The sequence below is a fragment of the Amblyomma americanum genome, chromosome 2 (genome assembly GCF_052857255.1).
Source record: "Amblyomma americanum isolate KBUSLIRL-KWMA chromosome 2, ASM5285725v1, whole genome shotgun sequence".
NCBI lineage: Eukaryota > Metazoa > Arthropoda > Arachnida > Ixodida > Ixodidae > Amblyomma > Amblyomma americanum.
This window is the reverse complement of record NC_135498.1, coordinates 189300403-189321591: the sequence shown is the minus strand read 5'-3', so window position 1 is coordinate 189321591 and position 21189 is coordinate 189300403. Positions and strand designations below refer to the sequence as shown.

Below are 21189 nucleotides of genomic sequence, written 5' to 3'. Positions count from 1 at the left end.
GCTTTTATTGGAAGCGTTTCACATAAAGAAAAAGGCGGCTTTGTGTGTGAGTGACACGTCATTGAATTTGTATGCGGCGGAGTACAATTTTCTGTGCAAAAACTGATAATGCAGGGTGATAGATCATGGCTGTGATAGGCACATGGAGTGAAAAAAAGTGGGCGTATCCTGAGACTATTTGTCTGTGTGGTTTTCTTGAGGAATAAACAGTTGGAAGTTGGCGCCTGTCCGTTGTCTCCTTGTCTTTCCTTTGTGTGTGTGTGGTTTTACTTGCGCCAAGGTGGATTCTTTCCAAGTTTCAAAGATGCTTAACCAACTTGCCCAGCAACATGCCTTACTGAGAATAAAGGTCTCGCTGCAGCGAGAGCGGTTTTGTCGAGAACGCGTACAGGGCCAACCTCCAACGTCGGGCACTGCCACCTCGAGCGAGGTTCGTGCTATGAGCGCAGGAACCCTCAGTGCGAAGTAGCCTCCGCCGCCATGGCCGCCTACTGAAGCCGACAGTTCAACTGGGCCGTTGCCTAGGTTACCCAATTTTATTGTGATGCCGCCAGGGAACAAGCGTGACAAAAATAAATGCGAACAGCGGAGCGCGTGCGTGCCGCGTTGTTCATATTGCTTATCGCGACAGTACTTCAAATAGTGCCGCAGCGCAGAGACGATTCCATGCGACGCTTTCCCTCGAAAGTGGTTCATAGCTACCGCACCCTTCCCGCAGTGCGCTTTATTCATCCACACATCTCAGCAAGTGGGTTCGTGAGTTCACTTGGTGGTTGCTTCCGTGCTCTGAACTGCAAGCCATGGATTTAATGGGTTTTTTTTTGCACAAGTGCTTGTAGCTTCCATTTATAGGGCGAAGCGCGTCAACTTTGTACGTCGTAAACGAGAACTTCCGCGATCAACTGCCTAATGACGAAGTACTCAGCCTTCAGGCGCAGTGGGCAACGGAAAGTGGGTGCTGCAGAGAATGGTCCATGGGTTCTAAGGTGGTCTTGAGACGAGTCCTTTTCACAGGGTACAGAAGCTGTCGGTCGTTGCGGCTATCGATGTCAATTCCTCCCGAGAGGGTCCGGGCAGCCGATGAATATTTTCTTAAATGCCAGCTATGTTTCGAGAAAGGCCGGTCACTTGAGAAGAGCGGAGAGCCTCGCTTCTCGTTCGTCTCAGCACCGAAATGCCCTCAAAGATAGCGCAGGCAGTTGTCACATCGGTTTTCGCCAGCCGGCAATGAAGTTGTAATTCTTCCAAAAACGCTATTCGGACCGTCCAAACTAAACATAGAAATAACATCATTCGTCGATATCGCCACCCGTATGTTGGTGGTATTTTGCCATTGTGTTTCTAGAGCTTGAATTCCTGTAATATATACGGTTATGGGGCATTTGAAGCTCTCCCAGAGACTGTTATGAAACCACGCTTCAGCTCATTTGTTCTACCGCCGGCCGTCTGCCGTAACGACCCGATCTAATTGCCATGGCTTTTTGCTACTAATCGAAGTAATAGACCAGTTACTCCAAAACTCAGAAAACGACGTTTGCTCATCATTGCAGAACCCCCATCCCGTTATGTCTCTCCTCCTTTTAAAACAGACCGCATATCTGAAATGCGTTAACGCGTGCGAAGGCAGGAGCACTGCTCCAGTAGCTCGAATTGCTATGAGCCATGCTTATAGCGGCTACCGCGACAGCGATACAAAGGGAAATTTAGGGTCATATAATTACTATGCGGCAGTATGCACGATTATCGGAGCATCAAGTACATAGAAGCACCAACAACGGACACTCATCTCGCTGTCGGAGCACACCATGGCCGAGATGTGACCTGGTGGCGGCGGGGGGTCGTCCGCAGAACCTCCACCCAAACCGGTTGGCACGGGTCCGATGTGGTGCATGTACCCGCGCAACGGCCGTGGCTACACGGCGGCCAACGTGCCCACACAGCTGTGCTCAACGCTCGTCTACGACTGGGTCACCGTACACGGAGACTTGAAGGTGCGCGCGCTGGACGACCGAGAGCTGGTGACCCAGCTGCCGGCCCTGCGGCAGCTGCGCAGCGCCCACGCCGGGTACGTACACAAAATGCCTGAAAGCTGGCGCACACAGGCGTGTGTTTGAGCACCGTGAGGGTGCTTAGGTGAGGAAACTGGGCTATGTCCATATTAGCATTTGAGCATATCAACATGTATAACGCAAACGCTTGAGCTGCAATAGCTAGGACAGGGACTACTGTAGCTGTCTTAGTAAATACCCTGTAAAGATTACGGAGAAACCACTGTGCCTTCGGAAAAACAAGAAAAAATAAAACAGAAAAGTAATAGTTGATCATTTTTCCCAACAATTCGCATGAGCATGGGCGGGCTATAGATGGTCCTAGCAGCCCTCATTAGCTACTTGTGGAACAGCGGAACCCTATCGATTAGGGGTATAGGCGAATAGCAGGGCGCCAGTACACAGGCAAAGAATTACTCGAGGAGCATTACTGTTCTGCGCATACCGACTGGCGTCCCGCTATTCCGCTATCCCCTTAACCGAACTGTCCCTGTTCTAAATGTCCCTAGTGCCTTGACCTTGCCCGGTCAACCTTTGTAATTGTACATCGTCACAAGCATCCTCGGGAAAAAACTCCCTTGTCGGAAGCTGAAATCGCTGTGTGGCTCGAGGGAACTGACGTCACCTGACCGGAGCATCCCTATTGGCTCCAGGGAAGGGGTGTCACCGGACGGGCAGTGACGTCACCAGGCTAGCACTGATGTCGCTTGCGATTAAGGTGTGAAAAGTTTCTGATGCTGTCGCGTTGCCGGCACATAATGTAATTAGGTATCCTTGTGAATTTTCGAGTCTGCTTCTTCTGCTTTAGCATCTTCTTCAGCCGTCTTTCCCTTGTTCTGGACTCCACGTGTGTGTCGCACAGGGCTACAGCTGCCGATACATCCACTCCCTATTGTACTTCTGCACCAAACCCACTTGTTCTTCAATTTACATCTCATCAGCACGGCCACAGACTTCCACCAGTGGCACGCTTTTGGTGTTGCCCGCCACAGGCGCGAGCGCATGTCGGTTTTGAAGGCTGAGTGACGAGATGCTAGGCCATGTGGTCAGTGCGTTTTAGGTCCGTTGCGTTATTGTGCGGATTTCAGAATGGTCATGGCGGAGGCTCCGTGTGAGCAGCCTGTCAGCTTCCGATACATCCACGCTGGAAGGCGGCGTTCGTCCATCCTCACTGAATAGGCATCGCGATGCACCACCAGCAACAGAGGCCGGGACACAAGGCCCGCGAAAAATTGCGGCACTCATTGCCTGGTCGTCAATATGAGGGAGAATGTGATTGCGCAAATTCTTGTTTTACAAGCCTCAGTGTGTAGGCATTTAAAAGGTACTCTTCCTTCAGCCTGCCCGCCCTGCCGACAAGCTGCAAGACAAGGCAAACTTGTTTTCCAGGGAACTTTGCCAAGCGTGCACTGTCCTGGGCATTTTAACATTTATTTCCACTTTCCGCTAAGCATACAGTTAATTTACCAGTAAATTCATCCCTATTTCATCGAATGCTGCCTTCTCGCGTCATCAGCATCCCCCACCGTGACCATTGTTTTTTTTTCTCCTCATCCCCTTCCCCAGTGCAGAGTAGCAGGCCAGATATTCATTTTTTCTGGCCTTTCCCGTCAATAAACTCTCTTTCTCTCTCTCCTGTGCTTCTTCTCACTGGCGTTTCAGACCACTCCGACGAAGTTGCCGAATCCTCGAAAGCCGCATTCTGTTTTATGTGTTCGGAAATACGACAACACCTCGCCACTTACATGGACACCACAGAGTCTTGTTCACCTATGATTGGCCCTGCTGTCGGTCTGCGAATGCATGGTGCCCCGACACAGCCACAAACGTCCACATCAGCCGACTTGTCCGCTCCGACTCGTCTCCCCACACTAGACTACCCCTTGCTAAAGAAAGCGCCGAGTGTACCATTATGCTACTGGCGGCATTGATTGGCAACATTTGGCTAGCGTTTCACAGAGCACCGCAGCTTTCCTCACTGGCGTCCATGCAGGATGACCCTGCACGTGCGACTTAGCGGTCGGGGCATCGGCGGCTTGGGCACCCGCGTGCTGGCCAGCGTGCTCCACACGGCCGGTGAGGCGCGGCACCAGTTTCTCCTGCAGCTCACCAGCTTCCTGAAGCTTCACGAGTTTGACGGTGCCGTGCTCGACCTGGGCGAAGCGGTCGCCATGCACCACATCTCCTCCGACCAGGCGGTTCGTAACGTTCGCACCTTTGTGCAGGTGCGTCCTTTTACCAATCTCTCGTAAATTAAACATATACATCCATTCCAAATTAATGAAAACTGATTTATTATGCTTCCACTTGTTGTGTAGTGTACAGTGGCCACATTGGGTCCGATAGTTTGCAAATATCCACTAAGTGCCTAAATTGGGGTCGTACGTTCATATCGTGCACATCACAGTGTGCTCGTTCTTTCACGAATTACCACATCTTAGAAGTTGGTATAGCTGCGAAGTGTGCATTAACCCTTTCACTACTAGGCTGACTCGCAGTAGTGGTTGCCTCCTAGTTTGGAACTCCTTATTTCGTTCTGTAACCATAAGAGTTTTCATTCCTAAAAAAGCTTGGAACGTCGTCTTTCCTGAAGTCCCAACACTTTCTGACGAAGCCTGCACGACCATGTAATCACTTCCGGCAACAGTGCGAATGTCCTCTCAGAAGGCGCACATCGCCTTCTTTACTCCATTCAGCATCTGCCTTCTTTTACGGGGCATTCAGCTATTTAAATTCCTGCAGAGGCAAAGTGATCCCACTGCGGAATGGTGCAGAACAGCGTTCACACTACGGACAAACACAGTTACTCCTCTTACTTCTCTCCTCTATTATATCATACCATAGATGCGGTCCCTAACAACTTCTCCTACAGAGCAGAGACAGGTAGAATAACCTGACCCTTCACGGTACACTGCAGCCTAGCGAGGAGTCTAGCCAAGAACTGGAAAAGAAAGTATAATCAACGAAGTAATTGACGAGCGGCATGGAATGATGCCATAGGCTTGATAAAAAGAAAAATAACCAAGGCGCGACCAATCAGTTAAAATCTCCTCGACTTCCATGAAAAAATGTCGATATGACGATCATGACATCAACTCAAAAACATCAAAATATCAGTAGCTGATGACTTTTCCATACCTGTTCGGCAATTAAGCAAACAACTGTGGAAAAGTTCTGAAGAGAGAGGAGGACGACAAGGCACAGCTAATCTATGATAAGCTAACCGTTTATAGCGTCCTGTTTGTTTGGGGCGAAACGAAAGGTTCTCGCTTCAAGATTAAAAAGAAATCAAACTCGCTCGGACTAATAGACCTCAGACCCACGCAACCACTAAATGCTACTTGCAGGAGTGCTAAAAAGCAGCTGAGTTGGAGGCTCCTCTGCTTCTCCATGATCCTGAAATTGTGGCTCTGACTAAGGCTTGGTTTAACGACACAGTATTTGACAGCGAGTTCAATCCCACTGGCAACAGTTCGCACCGAAGAGACCGTGTTGGCCGAGGTGGACGTGTCAGCACACTCTCTAAATCATCCTCGCGAATTTTATTACACTTGACATACCCAATGTAGAGTGTATTCTTTTTCTCAGCATACTACATGTAGTATAGCAGCAAAGTACATGTCCCCAAAGTCCACCATTGTCGTATTACACGAATGAAACAGTATTTGTGCATGAATGTTAAACCCGGTAATCGTATTATATTGTAAGCAGTTTTTAATTTGTCTGATGCAGACTAGTCAACTTTTTTAATTAAAAAGCATCATCTACGTCAAGCAATTTTGGAAATTTCTTTTGCATTCCACTTATTGCAAATTGCGGAAGAAAATACCACAATTCAGGCCAGTTCTCAGTCAATACGTGACATCTTTTTTTTTTGCGGATCAATTACTGCCACCATATAGAAGGTGGATCATCTTGCCACGAAGCTGTATAACTCACTATTGCAGACACCATAAATAGCAAGCCTTAACATTCAGCTTACGAAAACTTTTCTCGCACCTCTGGTGCATAAATTATTGACACACTTTCGCTTAACTTCGATGCATTTTCAAGCAGCACAGAAAATGCACATTCGCATTAGTGCCGGTTCAAAAATTCAGAGAGAAAGTCCGCTTACGGTTTTCTCCCGCAGATAATGAAGAAGAATAAAGGCGACAACCCCTGCACCGCCCGTGAGACAATACGGCTTAAAAACCAAAAGCGCGCATTTGGTCAAAAAAAAATTGGCGAAGTTCTCTCACTGATTAGAAGTCAACTACGTTCCGATACACTATTATGGTGAATCACTGTCGTGTTTCATACCCAGAGTTCCAGAAAAAGCTCGGAGTTCTATTTCTTCAACCTCCAACCTCAGTTTAATGTTGATGGTAAGACAGTTCACGATGGCGCAAAATAGCAAATGAATTTAATAAACACTTCAAGCGCGCCTTTACTGACAATAATGGCGTGATGGCACTGTGGAAAAGAATCCTAGACACAAGTAGTTGACATGTCTCCCCAGATATGTTTGACTGGATCCGCTCAGCCAGGCCGGAGCCTGACAGTGCGCTGCCGGCATTCGATTGCGCAGCCGCGGAATCTTATTGCAAACCAAAAAAAAATGTTTTCGACAAGCCCCGCTCGCCTTAAGCCGGACACTGATTGCCAGAACACAATGACAATCGGGACTCAGCAAAAGGTAGAAATGACAGTCGGTATATTACGAGTAACTCGTCTTATACCGCTGCTACACGGGCGTTTCGAATGCCGGCCAACCGAATGTCATTCGACTGGAATGCCAAACTTACGCTGCTACATGAAGTTTTTCGACGGCATTCGGTTCAGATGTCATTCGAATCGACAGAGCTCCGCGCAGTCAATCCAGGTTTGTAATGCCCCGAAACGTAAACGCAGCCCGAACCAATCAATAGCCGTCGCCGCCGTTTCTCCCCGCCCAAAGCCGCGCGACTGCTTTCGGCTCTGGAGCTGTTCATTTCGATACCCGCTGTTCGCTTTTTTTTTGCTGTTTGTTTAGTAAATAGCTCGTGTGATGTCTAAGTGAGTGCGTGGAGATAACAGTGCACCAATGGACATTTACCGCTTGAACATGAAATTTCCCCACGAGTGCCCCGATGAGGACGACTGCACTCATACTGTTGTTTAGATCGCGGCGTACGAACAGCTAGGGCTTGTTTGCCTGACATTAAACGCAATTTGCGCTTTATTGATCCGGAGTTCCCGGGTTCGAACCCGACCGCGGCGGCAGCGTTTTTATGGAAGAAAAACGCTAAGGCGCCCGTGTGCTGTGCGATGTCAGCGCACGTTAAAGATCCCCAGGTGGTCGAAATTATTCCGGAGCCCTCCACTACGGCACCTCTCTCTTCCTTTCTTCTTTCACTCCCTCCTTTACCCTTCCCTTACGGCGCGGTTCAGGTGTCCAGCGATATACGAGACAGATACTGCGCCATTTCCTTTCCCCCAAAACCAATTATTATTATTATTATTATTATTATTATTATTATTATTATTATTATTATTATTATTTCTAGTAAATAATCTATTCTTTTGTGCCCCGGTTGTACCCGTGCTTCTTCACGAAGTGCGACTATCAGTGGGAAGCGCCGATGCGATCGCTCGCCTGAGAAACACTTGACAGCCGGGTTGGTGACATCGCGTAGGACCGCCACTTCTCACTAATTGTCCCGGGTTTCTCTAACGTGAGCAGTAGTTCATTCTAAACTACTTTGTCCAGAAGTATGTTTGGTGACCATCCACATTAATTGAAACGGTCTAACTAGCTATCCTCAAACTAGCAACGGCGACGACTGCTGCTGGTCGTGAAACAGTGCTAGACAGTGTGGGTCACACCGGCGCTTCCCGTTCATCGTATGCGCGACTTGCTATGTAGGCAATAGTTGATTTCAGGTCACTGTTGTGAAAATTACACTCGTTGACCATTTTCATTCGTTGCTCTTTGTGTGGTAGCGTTGACATCTATTTCTATAGATGGCTTTCGATGCCGTCGCTGGTATAGTCCACCCCTTGTCAGGAAAACAATCTGCACATTCTGGATGCTAATAAAAATCCACTGATACTAGCTTTTTTCTTCTGCCTCGTGAAGTATGTTACCCTATAGACGAGCTTTTCAATGCAGCTCCTAGCCGTCAAAATAAGTGACGATAGTCCATTTGTTGCAGGAAGGGCTTTGTGGCGAAAGCCCTTGCAACTGGGGCACTCCTATCAGAGAAAAGAGATTTCATCTCCAGACTCTCACTGCTTTCACAGCCAGTATCCTTCGATGCTCACGCGTCATCTTCAATTGCGGACATTCCAGCGCGAGCCACGTGCATGGGGCCCGCACAGGCGTAGGAAAAGATCAGAAAGCTCAAGCAGGTTCGCACAGTGACAGGTGATATCAGGTGCAGCTAGGAAGTCTCGAGCCGATAGAGGGGAAGGGAACAAGATAAATTCGAGAAAGGTGGTCACACTTTGAGCCAACAGGAGAACAGAACAAAAGCGCGCCAGTGATAACCCGAAGCGGAAGCCTGAGGTTAGAAGGGAAGCAGAGAGTACACACGTGATTATCGCTGGTGACTCAAACATGAAGAGGTGCGAAGGAACTACAATAGAGCACGTAAAAGAGGGTATGGGAGCATCAGTTGGGTCTTGTCCAGTGACGACAATGAAAGCAGGGCTGAGACAGGCAAAAAAATCTAAGATAATGTTGGCAGGCGTACTCTGGTAACGGTGGTGGCGGGGCTGAATGATGTCTTCAACGGTGACGCCGCACAAGAAGTGCGGATATTAGCTTAGGTAGTTGACGATATAAGGGCAATGACACAGCAAGTGCAGATAGTGTTGTGCACAGTACAAGAGACGCTAGGACAGATCGCAGAGGTTTACAAAGACGTAGTTATTGTTATTCAGGAGATAAGGAAGTTTATCCTCGAGAAAGACATTGAAGATGTAGAAATAAACAGGGGAGTGCGTGGAGTAATCGTTGGCAGAAATTTGAACAATATGGTATCCATTTTAGGGGTACGGTAGAAGCAGAGATCGGCTGGTGCCTGGCGGGTCGGGCAGTAGCCTTTTTAGCGCATTCACTGGAGCTCCGGGCATATAGGTAGGTGGAAGCGAAGTGGAACTTGTAATAATGAAGGCCGAGCCCAACAAAATGGCCACTAGGAGGTCCAAGAAGAAAACTACTGAAAAAAAAATTTAACACCAGAATCAGTTATATAAACATGCAAGGGGGTACACAAAGAGCGAAATGGTTAGAAAGAGAACAGCAGTTAAAGAATGAATAAGTAGGTGTATACGCCCTCTGCGAGACACATCTTGGTGATCTAGAAGACCCACCGTTTATTGACGGCTACGTCTGGGAAGAGAGCAACAGAACAACAACGGAGAGGAAGGGAGGAGGGGTGGGTATGCTGATACATCAAGGAACAAATTGACAGAGAATAAAGTCAACTTGCAAAGAACACGTCTGGGTATAAGGTACTACTGCCGGTAAAAGGACATGGCTCGGGGCAGTTTACTTAGGGACAGGAGACAAATCCAAGCAAGGAAACAAGGATCGATATTTAAGTGTCTCAGTGACTCTATTAAACTGTTTGGAGACGGTGCCAATATAGTTCTGCTGGGGGACATGAATGGCCACATCGAGGACCTGGATGAATACACAGATTGTAACGGGAGGTTAATGCTGGAGCTCTGATAGCGACACAGCCTATTTATTGCTAAGAGAGAAAATGAATGTGAGGGACGAATCACGTAGGAATTCCGGAACAGGCAGACAACCATTGACTATTGCCTAATGTCTCAGGGGATGTATAGCAAGCTGGAAATAACGGAAATAGACGAAGAGGGTAAGTACAGCCACGAAGTGATCATAAGCGTATTAGTCTACAGTTGAAAGCCCTGATCAAAAGAGAAGTGCAGAGATGTCGGAAAGAGAACACAAAATTAAATGCCGAACAAATAGCGCTAATAGCGGCCGGCACAGAGGAAGCAATAGAGAAACGCCGTCTAAAAAACTGGTATTATACTCAGAACTACTCATTAATACAAAAATAAAACAAGTAAAAGAAGTTTAACCGCTGGAGAGGAAAGAGGAAGCCACGAATCTAGTGGAATAAAGAAATTAAGGAGGCCGTATCGAACAACGACAGGAGGCTTCGAGAGAACAAGGAGAGGCAAAGACGGTGCTGTTATCGGAAGAAAAATTGACTCAAAATCTGAATTTTATTGACAAAAATAAGTTGCAGTACAGGCACTCATCCAGGCAAAGAAAAAGGCGGTCAACTGATGGCGATGCAACGAAAGGTGGGCCAAGAAAATTCTGCAAACATATAAGCTGGCTGAGTGAAAAGAATCAAAGAAAGCAGGATTAAATTCTCGATGCCGAGGGAAAATATTAAGAGGGAGACGACGCTGTAAAGCACATTGCATCAGTTATAACTTAGTCATTTAGGAAAGACAATAGGGTAATAGCCACAAACGAGTGAGCAACACCGGACAGCACAATAGAAAACAGCTTGAAACTGACCTATCTTAACTGGAAAAATGCGGAAGAAAATATTCTTCAGGCACAACATCAGGCGTAGACGAAATTCCAATCAAGCTAATTATTGAACTTGGTCCAAGAAGTAAGGAAACGTTGTTAAAAGAATTGGAAACAGTTATAACAAATGAGCAAATTCCGTACAGTTGGCAACAGAGTAAAATAATTTTGTTTATAACTTGAAAGGAGAAAGAATGCGCATAAAATCCTTCAGACCACTTACGATATCATCTGTTGTATACAGACTGGCAATTTAGGAGGTGAAATTAAAAATTCAGTAATGGATAGAAAGTAATAAGATACTTGGAGAACTCCTTAAAGGGAGACTGAAGCGGGTTTCAAATCTGCTAACCTTCTAGGCTTTTGAAGTATACTCATTGTTGATCAAGCTTGTGAAGTTATTTTTTCTGTTGTTGCAAAAGCACCGCCACAATCACAGATTGAATGCGCGCCGTTCAAATCTCCCGCGTCCCTAGAGAGCGCAGGAGAGGAGAACACCAGAGAGGAAAACCTGCTCCTTCTCGGCCCGTGTGACATCATTATGAGGAGCCGGAGACCCTCCGAGTCACCCGAACGTGCTTTCAGCGCGCGTTGTTCCTCGTGTTGCCTGCTTTGTGGTCGTAATCCCAAAGTGTTTCAGCCAAGTTTTGAGCATCCGACCACGTGCAGCCGACCTAACATGACGTACTGCTGTGCGTTCGGGTGTACGAGCACCTACGGCCGCGACGATGTCGTCTTCCACACTATCCCGAAAGATCAAAAGCTCGCAGCGCAGTGGGTCGTTGCTGTGAAGAGGGAGAATTTCAAGCCGACCAAAGCAAGCGTACTCTGCTCGAAGCACTTTCGTGACAGCGACTACGTGCAGAGCTTGTCCCTAATGCGATCGCTAGGGGTTTCTGTCAAAGGGGCACGGCTGAACCATGACGCGGTTCCTTCACTATTTTTGCACAAAAGAAGCATGCCACCACCGCCAAGAAGTGCATTTGCTAAAAGAAGGAAACATGAGGTGAGTGCTTCTACTTCCGATTTTAAATTCATTACTCTGCGGCAATTCTGGTCTCATTTGCGTGTGGAGCTTTGCGTGAAGCGTTGACCGCGAGTAGCCCACGCGGAGAGCGATCCCGCGATGGTACGGGCACTGCGCCGCGCGGCTGTACTCGTGTTCCCTTTTCTCGCGCAAGGGGATATGCTATAGAGACCCGTGCACTAAACGTCACTTAACTCATCAATGAAACACTGCGGATGATTCCTCGCGTGCAGACGGGACGGGCAATTATTATGGTAATGGTCCAGCGCATGCGCACTGGCGCCTCACTATTCACCTATGTCCCTAACCGATAGCTTCACACTTTTTAAATCTGTCCAATTCCGATGTGGTTATGCAAATGCGATAAGTCGACAGGCGTCAGAGTATTCTTACAAGGTAAACATACATTTCGATGATCACGAAACAGCCGAGAACGACTTCACATACGCGGTTTTCTTGCTTTGATAGAAAAAGTTTCAGTAAAGAGCAATTCAGTAATCCAGTACGCTTTTTATACTTTCAGGTCCTTGCAGAACTGCTTGGAGAAGGATCAAGCGTGGAAAAACTTGATCCAAAATGGGGCAGTCCCTCTGGTAGCCCAACAGGTAATGACGCTACATTCAGTCTGAACATTTAGTTGTGCATGCCTATACTGTGCACCAAATCATGTCTCAGTCTGTGTTGCAGATGTCACAACAGAAGCTGGAGCAGATCTCTGTGCAATGCGACATGAAAACTTCGGCGTGCAAAAATCACTAAGTATCCTCACTCTCACTGGTAATGACCAATCTTCAGCAAGCAGAGTAATGCAAGGCATTGACGCCTTACACATTATATGATAACCTGCTCATTATTGCAGATTCAGCACATGATGTAATGCTGTAGGTCAAACTGACAGAGTCTTGTGAGGGAAGACACAAGTATGTCCAAGCAACGATGTGGCCAGCGACAAAAAGCACAGCTGTACAGGCATGTGTAAAAAGAAGCATGGCATCACACCACTCTCAGACAAAACCACACACTGTATCTATCGGTATGTGCCTCCACAATCAGCGTACATTTTTTATGCATGCATTTGTACAATAATGACGGGGAAGGGGGCAAAGCGCTATAGAGGTTTTCAGTTGTACTAAAATTTCCGCATATTCTATGTTGCGTGCAGTGGTAACAACTACTATAGGCAGCTGCACATATCACATGATTTTTAGGCATTCAGGTTGGCAGCCCCATGATAAATGTAGCCACTTAAACGACCATGCCAATCCAAAGAGAGGCCATTGAAAATGATGACAGCACAGAAGACGAAGGTGGAGATGAGAACTACAATGATCAGGACTACAGTTCATGCGAAGAACTTGAAGAGAAGTATGCGATTTATTAACAGTATGATAAAAACCTGTTTGCCCTACTTTTACTCTGGTGCCATAAACATTCACTCCTAATGTTTTTCATGCAAGGTAGCGTGTTTAGGCTGTCCAGTGCGATTGAAAATTTTCCCATTCTCTTCCAGGCAGGGATGTGTCGGAAACTCCCCAGATGAACCCGGCAGCAAAATTTTTTTGGTGCAGGAGAAGTACCTTTGGAATCTTTTCCAGCTGTGCACAGAGTGCCTCGCACCTCGTACAGTCAGATTCAAGTGTGAAGGCACACTTCTAGAAGTTTATGGGGAGTGTGCATCTGGCCATTTCGTTTACTGGTGTAATCAGAACGTCGAAAAACAGCAGCCGATGCTCAACCTGCAGCTTTGCGCAGCAGTTCTCTTCTCTGGATGCAACCAAACAGCTACACTGAGATTGCTGGCTTCAATTGGTGTACCGGTTGTGCGCAACCGGACATTTTTTGCAATCCAGCGTTCATATCTGAGGCCTGCAATTGACAGGGTAAGGAGTCATTGTGAAGAAGTTTCCAGCTTTTTTTTGCATGGTCAAGGTTCAATGCGCACTGTTTTTTTTTCAGGTTTGGAAAGAAGAGCAGAAAAGTCTGCTGCAAGAGCTGCAAAGCCAACAGGTGAACCTTGCTGGAGATGGACGGGCTGATTCACCAGGATTTAGTGCTAAATATGGCACGTATACTCTCATGGAAGCTGAACGCCACAAAGTCTTGCATTTTGAAGTCGTGCAGGTGTGCTTCCACTTTGCTACAACAACGTTCTGTAAATTTCTATAGCTCGCTCATACCGCCAAATGAACTGTAACGCAACATTTAAATATCATAACTTCTTTCTACAGCACATGCCTTATCATTGGCTTAGCCTTGAATCCCCGTGCTGGTAGATGAAGCATCAGCACAGCACTACCATTATTAGAAATACAAAGATTTATTTTCTTAAAAATAGTTACAGCTGGGAAGGAGAGACCTCAATACATGCAGTCTTTTTTTTAATTGGTAGACACGCTGCACATCACTCAATATTCTTTGTCATTATTATTCCACAGTCCAATGATGCTGGCGGCAGCTATTGCATGGAGTTAGAAGGCCTGAAACAAGGCATTGCTTTTCTGGAGAGTGAGAGCATCAAGGTAACAGTGCTGGTAACCGACCGTCATACACAGATCAAGTGCTTTCTCCGCAACAACAAAGCTGCAATCACCCATGAGTTCGACGTGTGGCACATGGCAAAAGGTATCTAGCAGCTGCGGCTTTACGGTGGCTGATAGAATGTTATTTTCAGAATATTTATGGAATATATTACATTAGTTCTATTTTTTAATATGCGTTTAGGTATCACCAAGAAACTGCACACAGCTGCAAAACAAAATAACTGCAAGGAGCTTGCACCCTGGATTAAGTCTGTGTGCAACCATCTGTATTGGGCGGCAGCATCCAGCGAAGGCAAAGCAGAACTCATTGTGCCCAAATGGCTGTCACTTCTTAACCACAAAAGGGACATCCACACACACGACCAGGCATCGTTCCCCACGTGCTTGCACGGTGACATCGAACCCAAGCAGTGGCTCAGAGAAGGTATGTTACATTTTGTAATGAAAATATGTGAAAGGCCGTAACACAGCATAATTAGGCACATCTAGGTATGATATATAAAGTAACAAAATTCTAATAAGAGAGGCTTTCATGTAGGAAGACATAATCTCTAGAGTACTATTCACTGCGTGTTTACAGGAGGTATTTAAAGATCTCAAATGAGAAGAACTGGCGATAAGAGTTATGAAATTTGGTGATCACGTTGCCTTGCTAAAGAACTCGGAACTCCAGAAGAGTGACAAATCGGGCTAGTTGGTGCATGTTTGTCATTTTTCGAAAGCGCTACAACAACATGGACAAAGAAGGAACAGACAGGGATGAGCACTTGTCCATGTGTGTTCCTTCTTTGCCCGTTTTGTTTTAGTGCTTTCGAAAAATGAACTCTGAACAAACTGCAAAACATTATCGATGACCTCGACAGGCAAAGCAGAACAGTGGGTCTAAAAACTTTATGCATAGAACTTAAGCAACGTCCAACAGTCTCTGAAATGAGCAGTGGTTTAAGATAGGCAGCGAAGCATTAAATGTGGGAAGGGAAGAGGTCTAATTAGTGTAGGTAATGACCGCAGATCCAGACCATGAGAGTGAAAGAAACAGGATAATAAGAATAAGTACCAGTGCATTTAACAAATATGCTGAAATCATGAATGGTAATTTACCAGTATCGCTCAAGAGGAAATTGTACAACAGCTGTATCTTACCAGTACTCACTTATGGTGCAGAAACAAAATTAGCAAAAAGGTTGAACTTAGATTGAGTACAATGTTGCAAGCTGTGAAAGTGAAAAGTGTAACATTATGATATGAAGAGAGCAGAGTGGGTAAGTGAACAAACGAGTTAATGATATCCTAGTAGAAATCAAGAGGAAATGGCAGGCAATGCAATGGAGAGGCTGGACAACCTATGGTTGTTGAGGGTTCCAAGATTTTCCAAGAGGGTTCCTCTGGATTCCAAGATTTCAGCAACCTGTGCAGTGCAGCAGGATTTCAATGAAAAGCTTCATAAGCTAAGTAAATAATGGCTGTTTGTTTCTTCCATACCATTTATTACAGTGCACCTCAAATACCAATGTTTATTAAAACTATAGAAACTTATAAGATGTGCATTACTGAACACAAGTTTATTTACAGGTGCACTGAAACACTTTTTAACTGGTCTATGGAGAGCATACAGCAAGCCGCATACTTAGAGCTTTACAAAGAGATGATAATGGCCGTTTCTTTCTAGAATCAAAGGCTTTCCAGAAGCTTCAAGACATTGCAAATTCTAAGGCTCTTCTGCAAGACATGCCGCGGCTATCTACTAGACATCAAACCTATGGATTAGAGGCTTTTCATAGCCTTCTAGTGCATTTTGCACCGAAGACCTACCATTATTCGTATTTGGGAATGAGAGGTAAGCTGTTGTCTTCTATTTTCTACTTTTACAGTCATAAGCCATCGATATCACAAAACAATTGTGTTAAACAAAACAAATGTTAGACATGCATCTGTAGAAAAAGTGAAAGGCATGTAGGCATGTGCCACAACTACATGAACAGGTGCCCATCTTAAATTACACTTACTGAAATTGTCAATAGCTGCATCATTTCTTATGTCGTATAAACAAATTAAAAACACAGTCGACCGAATCGGAAGGTGTTTTACATGCCGACACTTTGTGGGCATTTAGAGTTTCGGCTGTGTTCACCATGCAAGCACTGCATTTTCATTTTCAATCCGCCCTGAAACTGAGGCGATGCTTTGTTCTCATAGCTCTTCAAAAGTAGTACTTTGCTCCTTCAGTATTTTCATCACGCATGCTCATGGTGCTTTCAAGCACTAATTGCTAACATGGTGTTGTGCTCAACTCCCATCAGTGACCTTCTTTTGTCACATGATCTTTACAGTTGGACTTTTTACATATGTTACAATGTACCACGTTTTCACACTGTCCTTTGCAACTTTTTCAGGACCCAACTCGCTGTACTTCACTACAAGGAGAACAGTGGACGTGGTCAGGCATGCGCAAAGGATGGCACACTTCGATGGTGTGTGCGTTACCCAAAGGCAGCAGGTGGTGACCCAACAGCTTGTCCAGTAAAGGAGCCACCCACTCATAGTAAGCTTGCACCACCTAGTTTATATGATCACGAAGAAAGTGGATATTGCACAAACTACAAGATGAAATGCTCACACAGGCTACGTCAAACGCCTCCTCGACAAGGTTGTGGCCATGGCTGAGAGCATGCAGCCTCAGGAGAGGAAAACTGCTCCAGAATCTCGTCCACCACTCAACAGCAGTTTTCCAAAGGCCCCAAAAGAGAGCCTGGTTGAGAAAAGAAAGTCAAGGTTCAACAGACAATGATCAGTTTCTTACCATCTGCAGAGAAAATACCGGTAAGTAATATGGGGTTTACCGCATGTCCCAAATCTGAATGTGGCTTGATAGCCATTGTGACAGGTAAAAATGTACAGCAAAGGATGTGATGACATGCACCGTATACTTTAATTAGAGAAAACTAGTTACCAAACTGTTTGGTTCGTCAAAAAAAGAAAAACAGATATTACTAAACATAAGAAGGAGGAGTAGGAAAAATCATGCAGCCACTAGAAAGTATGTAGACCACTGTGCACTATATGCTGGGGATTGCGTAGATTATAAAGAAAAAAAAATGCAACCCTGATAACCACTTTAACGCCTCTATCCTTTCCTTTATGGCATTTTTTTTCCTTTAGCTTTTTTTACCTTTTGCTGTTTTATTGCCATTGTTCATTTTGATTCTGTTGCATATTTTTTGAAAAGGGGGGGTCTGTTTTTGCATTCTTTTCATGTCAGTATGATTATTAACCTGCTTCTCTCCTACCTGTAGGCGACAGCCTTCATGGCCAGACAAGAGCTGTTTGAAGACCAAATGCGCCATCTTCCCACCCTCCACCCTCCACTCCCCACCATAACTCCAGCCCATCCTCCTTAGAGTGAAGGGCCTATATAACCCCCGCCAATGATGACCGCACTTGACCTGACAAAGACAAGTCCTCTTGTTGGAATGTTGGTCGCTGCACTGAGGCTCTCCCTTCATTTTATTTTTTTTAAGATTGAAATCTCCCGTACTTCTTATCTGCCATTACGAAAGAAGAACCAATGCACTACTACCACATATTTAGCAACCATTGCTGTCTTCTAGGAAATATTACTAGCGACAGACTGTGGTGAACACACCATACGCTATACGACAGTATCTGCATGATCTTAAAAGCGTTATGCTTCTGCATTTCTCGACAATTTGCAGGCTCGCACGAAAGAAGACTTAATCATTTTGCTTAGTGTGCTTCATGGAATAGTCATTTGGTAAGCAGAAAAAAGAACTTTTTTTTCTTGCCACCTTTCTGCTCTGCATTTTTTCGGTAAACATGTTGCAATTTTTTGGGCCTTATTGATTGGAAGGGCAATGATGGTGAAGAAAAGGACACAAGGCACATTTATAGCTAGGAGTTCAGTGTGTTGGCCCTCGACTACAGCACTTTCCACCAGACTATAGACATAGGTCTATTTTTCACAAAATTTAGTTGAACTATATTGTATCCATCATTGTATCCAGTGTTGGATGTCGATGTCCAACCATTTAACCATGCATGAACTGCAAACAGACCAACTACCTCAATCCACAGCCATACTATGGAGACAGCTAGATGCCAGGGCAGACTACAAAGGAAAGTTTCACCCCAATTACAGATCTTCAGAGGTGATTTTTTGTCCTTGACGCAAGTAGGGTTTGCATTGCCAACAGGCTTCCAACATGGTTTTTATTTTTTCTGTGACAGTGTTTAATTTATTTTATAATTCGCAGTAGCAATTCTGACATGATTAGAGTTTTATTGCTTCAGCTTGCCCTTCTAAGCGTTCAATAAGCCAAACAGACCTTCTCTCTTATTTCAGTTCCCTGGAACAAGTGTCTACTGTGCATGCATCCATATGCTGCTAGCGTATAATTACTGCATGGAGCCCTCATATTTGCATTGATGCCCAAGATTTAAAAAATAATTTAACTGACGTAAAATCTTATTTGAAGTGGACTTGCGAACTCACTCAGCTGTAGAAGCAATGATTTGTTTAATCCCTGCAGCTGCATCTTTCAAGTTGATGTTAGTTCAGCCTAACGTGCTTATTTTTTCTGTCATACTGAAAAGCCTCATGTGATCGAGAATTTTAGGGCAGCGTCATCAATTTCCCATAAAGGAATGAAGTTTTGCTAACTCGGGCATACTTGCTTGGCACCGGCGGCAATAAATGCCACAATACAGCTATTCAGTGTAGAAAAATGCAACTTGATATTGGTTCAACATGTGCCTAACTGTTTTGTTACTGCTGGCGTAGTGGATCATCACAAGCAGTCACTGAAATGCTGGATGCCAGGAGGCTGTCGCCTACTACGTATAGCAGAACAACGCTCGGCCAGCTTGTACATGATTGCTCAATGGCAATAATCATTGACTGAAGTTACAACCCGTGTAATCCCTGCTGTCTTATCTTGCAGGTTGGTATTGGGACACAATTATCTTGTGTGACCTCGCTGAATGGTAAGCGATGTTCTGCCAATCTTCACAAATTAATGCACCTTATTAACATTTTAGAGGATCACAAATACTTTTTCCTGGCTTCAAAGCGGAATAAAATTGTGGTTTTTTGCCATGTGGTTTCTTCATGTCAATCACATTAGTGCCAGGCTCCTGCACAGTGATTGCAAGAAAACCTGCCAGAACTCAGCAGACCCACTAATTTAAATTAGTCCTCACTCCAAAAATCCCTTTTTCTTGCTCTCACTTTGCAAAAACCTCAACCACTGAAAACAACACACACCTTTGTAGAAACCACTCTCTGCAGGAACACATAAAAAGGTGGTTTTCTCAGACTGTATCCAGGAGACAACTTGGTAGAAAGCGTAGACTGTTTCTCATTTGTTTTCAGATGAGCCAAACAGCAAGTACGGTGCATTTCGCGATAGCCTGTGAATGAAAAGTGCTAAAATTTCCCCCAGGGTTGATTCAAATTTCTCACTCATTAGTGGAGCATTTGCTGCCTTTTTTTCAAGAATTGTGTTAAACCACAGGCTATCGTAAATTTCGCAGTAGCCGCACAGAGCAGGTCTCTCATAGCGATTTCTGGCACTTGATAATAAATGCAGCAGAAGTACTCATCTTCCATTCTGGTCATGCATACAAACACCTGCTATGAACGAGTAATATTGCAGCCACAGCAAAAATACGGTTATGCACAACTGGGTGCCACCCTACATGCGAAAAAATCGCGTACCGGCATCAGACACGTACCGGAAATTTTTTCGCGAATGGTGCCGGCCGGTGCATGCACAACTACGAGAGCTCTGTGGACGGCTTCTTTCGAAAGGGAGGCCTCTACCGACGGCAGCGAGTCTAGGCGCAGTACATGTGAGCTAGCGAAGTCGCCTTTCCGTTGCATCAAGCTTCGGGTATAACTGCCTCTCGCCAGCGTAACCAAAGCAATATTGCGAATCACATCGCAGCAGACGAACGCACTCAGATCACGCACAATCAATTAATTGTGCAGCAACGTAATACTTTCTACTCCATGCAACGCTTTGTACCTTGTGCTATTGCCAGGCGAGAAAAATGTGGTCGCGGGTCTTTCCACACACCATGCCACGGCACGATCAAGAACACATCGTAGGGCAAGCGAAAGCAAACACATTCCGGTTTAGTCGTTTCTGATCTTCCGAATCTTCCTCGAACTCCGAAAGGCATTGTGGGAAGTGGCTTATCGCGAGAAAGTTATCGGACAGTCGTCAAGCTCCTGCCAATAACGACATGCAACTTCGAAAAATGACGTACTACGTACCAGAGCAAGTTTCCAACGCCGGTAGACGTTCCCGGCTGCTCTTCGCTCCCCGCAACGGAGATACTGCGTCGTTTGTGAGCGAAACTGGTACGAACACATACAGTGACACCCCGATGTTCACGTGAGTGTCAAAAGTGTCCTATAATCGCTTTTACAACACCGCGAAGAGCTGCAATCAGCACGCAACGCAGCCTACGCAGCACTGGAGCCATATCGGCAGCTTCGCCGGTCCTCGAAATGCCGTCACGTCTTCTTGGCCAATCAGAGGCGGCGGCGCGACCCGCGATGTGCCCCGAGGCGCCGGCTGTGTATTTCTGCTAAAAACGACAATTAGCGCTTGTTTTTACCCAATTTTAGTTCGATATTCGAGTTTGCAGCATCAAAAACTCTAAGGGGCCGCCGCAAGCCCAATTTTTGCAAAAAGTGCTTTAGTCTCCCGTTAACGGGTTCAGAGGTAATGCGCGCTTAGATGTTAGCCTGTTCGTGCTTACCCAAAGTGTTGAAATAGCTAGAACGGAAAACATGCATCTGCATTTAGCCTTCCCAAGCATATCCGGTGCATACGACATGTGAACAGGGAACTCCTGTAGAACATACTAAAATACGAGGCTATCAGGCATGCGATAATTGATTTCCTACATTAAATATGCCCAGATAATAAAGTCGAAGTTTCATCGCAAGGAATAAAAAGTATGACAACTGTCCAGGTACGCAAAGAATTAAGGCAAGATTGT

General features: G+C 45.6%; 1 protein-coding gene across 1 annotated transcript in view; it reads left to right on the top strand.

The window, feature by feature from the left end:
- Positions 1-1854: 1854 nt before the first annotated feature.
- The window catches only part of LOC144119384 (putative chitinase 10), a 106070-nt gene continuing 86735 nt past the window's right edge, over positions 1855-21189 (top strand). The window contains exons 1-2 of the mRNA XM_077652014.1: positions 1855-2065; positions 4042-4273. Coding sequence (XP_077508140.1) covers positions 1881-2065; positions 4042-4273 — 417 coding nt within the window. The 5' untranslated portion in view covers positions 1855-1880. The remainder of the gene's footprint in view (positions 2066-4041; positions 4274-21189) is intronic.